This window comes from Asparagus officinalis, chromosome 6 (assembly GCF_001876935.1).
Source record: "Asparagus officinalis chromosome 6, Aspof.V1, whole genome shotgun sequence".
Lineage (NCBI taxonomy): Eukaryota > Viridiplantae > Streptophyta > Magnoliopsida > Asparagales > Asparagaceae > Asparagus > Asparagus officinalis.
In genome coordinates, this window is record NC_033799.1 from 30,353,589 (window position 1) to 30,361,651 (window position 8,063).

Sequence of the window (8,063 nt, forward strand, 5' to 3'; positions counted from 1 at the left end):
GATCTACGAAGAAGAAAGAAACCCACGCGAATTAACTGTTCATGATCTAAACATGCTGAGAATTTCTGCCGGAGGTTTGAATATTTGCACGGATTATGTGGTAACTTTCAATAAACAATTCTACCGTTTGTTGCGACTTGCCAATTTAACATAAACTCATATGATAATCGTCGAGATCTCCACTGCGATGTTTCTATCAATAGCTAGTGCGCCAATTGCATATAATTTCAGCCGGTATTCTCGTGGGGTCAATTTCCGTAAACTCGCTGTAATTCCATAACCAAGTCGTAGTAACTATATGATTCCGAGAATCATTAATGGCGTCGTTACCCTCGCGACGTACATTTGGCATATTATTCATCCCATAATTAATTTGCCCACCATAAGAACAAACAATAAACATCATATTGCTGTCAATCCTATTCACAAACAGAAATTATATCATTTAGAATATACAAAAATTAAATTAATATGAAATAATCTCACTAATAATTTCAACCAAAACCCTAATTCCCAAATTGCTAAATCCTAACCCTAAAATTGACAACCTTGAGACATATATTGCCCTAAAAGTTAATTTACATCGATAATAATCATCAGTACTAAACGATTTCAGCAGATTAAATCAGCCGCTACGAAATTCCATTTATGAATGAGATAACCTTAGCACGAGATCTATTTTTAAGAGAAAATCCTACACTTTCTACAAAGTAAGATATGAGAGGAAGTAGAAGGAAGATTACCAATATACGTGAAGATAACTTTGATTTGAAAAGTTCCGCCCGACAGAAACGAGCTCAAAATGAATCTGAGCTGCGTTTTGCGCAGAACAGTACGGAACGAGAGAGATAGAGGCGGAGAATGAGATGGATCGGGAAAGGGGGTTGCGGTGCTTTATACGGACGGTGGGACCCAGATAGTAGTCGTGTTTCCCAAACCCGACTACTTTCGGGTTGCCCCGACCAATTAAAAATGAGCTTTCGAAATGGTCGGGCGTTCCCAAACCCCGACATTTGTCCGTGTGTCCGGTTCAGCCAGCTATCGCTGTCTCTGCTGAAATGTCGGGGTGGAGAAGCCGCGACCATTTCGTAAGAGACCTGCATTTCGCAAGAATGGCGGTGTCCAAACCCGATCTCATTTTTGGTGTGGTCCGGCTTCAGAGCCCAGCTATTCGCTCGGGCCTCTGCCTAATGGTCGCGGGTTTGGGAACCCCGACCAGTTCTGAATAGGCTCTTACGAATATGCGTCCGTGGTTCCCAACCAGTTTAGTTAACCTCGTAACAGCTCGATGACTAAGACAGTCGGGTTGCCCAACCCCGACTGTTTACGAGACGTTTAAAATTAACTCGACCAGCTTTCTCGCCACGCACGTTAGTGCCTGGACGAAAACGGTCGATTTCAGTACAATAAAAAGTCGAAAGGATACACAGTCGATTTTGATAATAAAAAATTAAAATCAGGCTACAGTGAAAATTTGTTCTAAAAAATATTGTTAGAACTAGCATTAAACTTCACATATTTCGTAACACATATTTGTGAAGTTTTAGGATGGGTTAGATACGGGTTTAAATTGGGTACTTCCACTTCCTATTTGATTAACAGAAACCACCATGCTTGACACAAATTCTACTCAGGTTAGATTTGCTTGCTGGTACCCATACCAGACTTTCAAATTTAGATTTCTATCGACAAAATCCATCCATTCCTACTTGCATCATGAGTATTGGTGCTTAAAATACTTTATCTCCAAAGTTTACTACTAGAAAAGCATCAAGTCACAGAATATGTTGCCAATACTCGTGATATGGATGTTCAACTACTAACCATCTCATATGTTGCTCCAGGCTGGTAGACTGCGATACAAAAAGCACCCCAGGGGCCGGCTCTCATAAATAGACGTAGGAATAGTCACATTAAACCAAAGGGTAAAAAAAAAAATCATAAGGAAATTCGCGTATATTATTTAAACCGATGGTTCATCATGAGCATGTGCAGAAGAATAGAACCACTCAGCAAACAAAAAAAAAACATAGAAAGAGCTGTTGACTTTTGGTGTCAAAATCTTAATCAAGATTAATGTACTTTGACTAGCTAAACTAGCCATGCTGCATAAATTGAAATATTACATCAGGGGTGAGGTTGGGGGAAGAGGGACGATGGCGAACGCTGGCGTGGATCTAGTGAGATCCAAATGGGCGGAACAAAGTACCTGAGTTTGAGTTCGCTAAAATCTTGAAAGCTTTCTTCTTCAAAGTCATATATGCCCATGTCACAAATAGAGTCTACTTCGACGTCTTCTAGAAATCCTCGGGCAATGCTCGTGTGCCCGTACATCTCCTGCTCTGTAAAATATATGCAATTTGGCTTGCATCCTTGGTACTCTGATGCTCGTACACAAAGTGAATTGTTCTTACCCAAGAACAAAGCTTGATCGCCCAAGCTTTTAACCTTGACCCATTTAAAGTTGAATTTATGTCTCATTGGGACCCTTTTCTTGACGGTCATGCAGTAGGCCGGATCTTCTTTAGGCTTAACTGGCTTTTCAACAGCTTCGAGTTTGTACACAAGAAACTTATATGTGGTACTATTACCTTCATCATCTTCATAATCATCATCATCTCCTCTATTATTGATCTCTCTTACAACTTGCAGCAGATCTCCATATGTCGACTCAACCAGATATCTGTGGGAGTTAACTACATAGTATGGTGAATTCGCAATCTGTGCGAAATCACAAACAACGGCTAAGCCTTGATAATCAATAGCATAAACCTGACCCTTGTAACGTATGACATCTTGGATGTGAATCAGAGAATCCTCTACATTAGTCCACTCGTCATCCCCGACCCTACAAAATGACAGCACGCGTAAATTGGAGATGATTGACATGGCTAACATGCGGCCGTCATCGTCGTCCAAATTTCTTCTCTTACTCGAAGGATTTGACAGTATAATGGCCTTATCTATAAACCCGAAATCATTGAATTCGTGACTTTCAAAACCACCTTTAGGGTGTTGGAACGCATCAAGAGATGGGAGAGGGATTTGAGCCCTGGTTAATGGATCCAACAGCTGAATGCCTCGACCTTGGATATCCACCGTGAACAACCAACCATGACCGGATCCGGCGAGATACTTGTTTCTCATCTCCGGCAAAAGAAAATCACCGTAGTTCGTTCCGTCGGAAATAGAAAAAAAGCTTACGTTCTCCCACTCGTTATCGTGACAGTGCATTAACAGCGGTAGGGGAGGGGGTTTATTGGGGAGGACACAGAGGCGCAGCGGTAATTTTGGTGGAAGCAAGTGAAGGTTATCGTGGATGATGGAGCGGAATATCCGACAAACAGCAGCAAAACGAAGCACGTCTACGTGATGAGCTATCTTTTCAGCAATCAGCTGCAGGATATCAACTGGGAGTACTTCAAATGAGCCCATTTATAATGTTCCTGAAATGATAGATACCAAAAAAAAAAATTTAATTAAAAAAAAATACTACGCAGCAGACTACTAACTAATAAGTTGAAAGGATGATGCAAAACAATGGCACATAATAACTCACTGTTCTCATGAGGAAAATCAAACATATCTAGATATTGATTACATGATTCCTAAATTGAGGAACCAGAATTGGCAAATACAAACTCTTGATGAATTATAAGAAAAAAAAAATTAATGAAATATGCTGAAATTGCTTCTATTGTAAATCATTGAAATTGTTATTCATACTACAAGATGCATTTGCATACAGCAATAGTTTACTCGATCTAACATTCAAAGAGAGGTCTATGGTTATTAAAAATACAAAAATTTTCTCTTGAAGTTTATTTCAAACCCATTAATAGTTTTTTGAAGGGAGAAAAAAAAATTCAAACTTGCTCAAGCAAATTCAGGCAAATCATCTTCATAAGAGGTGATCAAGGTACGGTGTGAAACAAATCTAGATAACTATCCATAATAAAACTAGGTCCTCTAGTTTGGGAATCTTTAACTTGAAAAACACTTTGGAATCAGAGGCTAGATCTAATAAGAAACACGTTGACCTAATTAGGGTAAAAGAAGGATAAATTTCTCGGATTTGACAAATAGTACAGAAGGTCACAACGTATGGAAAAGGACATAAACATGGTAAAGGGCAAAAAAAAAACACCAAAAATTAAAAGAAAAAAACAATAAAGAAACAAATAGGAAGGGGGTGTTAATTAAAGGTCAGTTCTAAAGTGAAGGAATTACAGCATCAGCAGCAGAATCAGGAAAAACAGGCGGCGGTCGACCGGTCCGGTCGACCGCATTCGTGCACAAGGCTTCCTGTGCGTCTGGAAGGAGGTCGGTCGAGCTTTGTTTTAGGGTTTGGTCTGAGAGATTTGTAACCCTATTTGTATTCTCTTGATTTCTAGTAGAAAGAACTCCCCCCTCCTTGCCCCGTGGACGTAGGCAACTTGCCGAACCACGTAAATTGTGTGTTCTTGCTGTGATTGTGGTTTGCATATTGTTTGTGGTTTAGTTCGAGTTATTGTTCGTGTTGCCCTAGAAAGCTTCCGCCGCGCACAACAATTGGTATCAGAGCTAGATCGACAACATGGGAGATGCAAGCACGTCAGGTTCGTCTCTAACAAAGGCGATACAGAGTCTGAGCATCAATAACACGAAGATTGATGTTCCGAAGTTCGATGGCAAGATCAATTTTGGATTGTGGAGGTGTCAGGTGATGGATGCTTTGGATGCACAGAATTTGGAGGAGACTCTTGAGTTAAAAGAGAAACCCGCTGAGTTGGAGGATAAGGTTTGGAGAAAGATGAACAGTAGAGCTTGTGGTGTTATTAGGTCATGCTTGACGCCGGATCTTATTTATGATGTTATGAACGAGACGTCGGCGAAGAAGATGTGGGAAACACTCAATGAGAAATATCTTACGAAGAGCATTGAGAATCGGCTTCACTTGAAGAAGAGATTTTACCAGTTCAAGATGAAGAGAGGGGTTTCCATCAGGGAGCATGTCAACAATTTCACTAAGCTACTTTCAGATATGGCCAATGTTGATATTATAGTTGAGGATGAAGACAAGGCGATGCTACTTCTGTGTTCGTTGCCCGAAGATGATTATGGTACGTTCGTTCTCACTATGATCAATGGAAGAACTACAGTTAGCTACAAGGAGGTGACCTCAGCTTTGGTGAACTATGAGTTGAGGAAGAGTGATGGTGAACCCTCCGAGAAGGCATCGGGAGATGCGTTAGCAGTTCGAGGCCGAGATCCAAACCGTCGTCAGTTTAACCGCTCAAAGTCAAAGAATAGGAGTGCCTATAAGAGTGTTGGTAGAAATCAATGTCGGTATTGTAAAGAAGAAGGACATTGGAAGATTGACTGCCCAAAGTGGAAAGAAAAAGCCGGAAAGAATAAGGGGAAAGCTGCACAAGCTTCAGAAGTGAATGTTGCAAAAGCTATTGGTGAGCATTCAGATTCAGATTCTTCAGGCTATTCATGCCCTGCTTTACCGTCGGTTTGCTATGCGGATTCCACGGAGTGGATGATGGATTCGGGAGCTACATATCACATCTGCCCTAAGAGGGAGTGGTTTTCTAGCTTTGAGGAGCTGGAAAGAGGGGATGTCGTGCTTATGGGTAATGATCACGTATGCCCTATTGGTGGTATTGGTTCAGTCCGGATCAGGATGCATGATGGTGTAGTGAGGGAATTGAAGGAAGTGAGGTTCGTGCCGCAGTTGACGAAGAACATCATTTCTCTTGGGACTTTGGAGGCAGCAGGATATCGAGTGATCTTAGAGGATGCTACAGTGAAGGTCACGAAGGGTTCTATGGTGGTGATGCGAGGTGTCAGGGAAAACTACCTATACTACTTGAAGGGCAAGACAGTTACAGGGGGTCTGGCAGCTTCTATCACTACAGAGGAGGACACTACCACCTTATGGCACATGAGACTTGGACACACAGGAGATAAGTCCCTACAGTCATTGGCTAAACAGGGGCTATTGAAAGGTGCTAAGACCTGCAAGATGGAATTGTGTGAGCATTGTGTACTTGGGAAGAAGACTAGAGTGAAGTTCGGCACCGCTGTTCATAACACCCAAGGTACATTGGATTATATTCACACGGACGTTTGGGGTCCTTCCAAGAACACATCTCTTGGTGGGGCCAACTATTTTGTCACTTTCATTGATGATTATTCCAGGAGGAATTGGGTATACCCGATGAAGCATAAACATCAGGTCCTGGATATTTTTGTGGAGTGGAAAAAGAAAGTGGAGCTGCAGACAGGTAGAAAGGTGAAGACTCTACGTTCAGATAACGGTGGAGAGTACAAGAGTGATCCGTTTCTGCAGTTTTGCCGGGATCACGGCATTAGAAGACACTTCACAGTTCGAGAGACACCGCAACAGAACGGGGTGGCTGAGAGATTGAACCGTACCTTGCTGGAGAAGGTGCGGTGTATGATGACGCAGAGTGGATTGCCTAGATCTTTTTGGGCCGAGGCGTTGGTTTATGCGAGCCATCTTGTGAACAGGTTGCCGTGCACTGCGATAGACGGGAAGACTCCTTTGGAGCGTTGGTTTGGTTCGGTGGCTAGTGACTATGAGTCGCTTCGGATATTCGGGTGTCCAGCTTATTATCATGTCAGTGATGGCAAATTAAATCCGAGAGCGAGGAAAGCAGTCTTTGTGGGATTTAGGGATGGAGTCAAAGGCTTCAAGTTATGGGATCCACAGGACAAGAAGATAGTTATTAGCAGAGATGTCACATTTGACGAGGCGTACATGATGAGGCCTCGAGCCCCTCAGCAGGTGGAGGGAGACCAGACAGGAGAGATATCGCAGCAGGTGGAGGATGATGTGACTCCACCCACTCCAGAGAACACTGTATCCATTGAGGCTCCTACAGAGGTGACACTGGGAGGAGATGAGATGACAGATGGGCAGATACAGGATACAGTAGATCATGGGACTCAGGAACAGGGTCATGTTCAGAGGACCATTGCAGCAGATAGACCGAGGAGAGAGATTCGTCGGCCAGCTAGGTATAATGATGTCATGGTCGCATATGCATTATCAGTGGAGGTCGTTGATGATATGGTTCCAGCCACATTCAGGGAGGCAGAGTCTAGCCCCGATTCGATCAGGTGGAGGGAAGCTATGGAGGAGGAGATGCGGTCTCTTCAGAAGAACGACACTTGGACACTTGCACATCTACCTAAGGGTAAGAAAGCTATTGGTTGCAAGTGGGTATATGCGAAGAAGGAGGGATCTTCTATTGGGGACATTCGGTTCAAAGCCAGATTAGTTGCCAAGGGATATGCACAGCTTGAGGGCATTGATTACAACGAGGTATTTTCACCCGTTGTGAAGCATTCGTCGATTCGGATTTTATTGGCGTTGGTGGCACAGTTGGATTTGGATTTGGTCCAGATGGATGTGAAGACAGCCTTTCTACACGGTGATTTAGATGAGGAGATCTACATGACACAACCACAGGGTTTCAAAGCTGCAGGAAAGGAAAATTTGGTTTGTAAGCTGAAGAAGTCTCTTTATGGTTTGAAGCAGTCACCAAGACAGTGGTATAAGAGATTCGACGGCTTTATGATTGGCCGAGGGTACACGAGGAGCCCATATGACCCATGTGTTTATATGCACAAGCTACAGGATGGTGAGCTCATATATTTGCTTTTATATGTTGATGATATGCTTATTGCTTCCAGGAATTCTTCAGCTATTCGAAAGCTGAAAGAGGAGTTATCATCCGAGTTTGAGATGAAGGATCTTGGAGAGGCAAAGAAGATATTGGGTATGGAGATCGAGCGAGACAGGGTGAAGGGGAAATTGAAGCTTACACAGAAGAGCTACTTGCAGAAGATGTTGAAGAAATTCAGCTTTGATGGCAATGCAAAAGCAGTTAGCACACCATTGGCTCCCCACTTCAAGCTTTCAGCGTTGATGTCACCTGTTTCAGTTGAGGACAGAGATTATATGTCGAAGGTCCCATATGCTAGTGCAGTAGGTAGCTTGATGTATGCGATGGTGTGTACGAGGCCAGATTTGTCACAGGCCGTGAGTA

At 42.8% G+C, this 8,063-nt stretch overlaps 1 protein-coding gene across 1 annotated transcript; it reads right to left on the bottom strand.

The window, feature by feature from the left end:
• Positions 197–3,435, bottom strand: LOC109846005 (putative F-box protein At1g65770). Its single transcript, XM_020415228.1, has 2 exons — positions 2,210–3,435; positions 197–419 (listed from the first exon to the last, which is right to left on the bottom strand). Exons 1-2 carry the CDS (start codon positions 3,433–3,435, stop codon positions 197–199), a joined length of 1,449 nt encoding a protein of 482 aa, XP_020270817.1.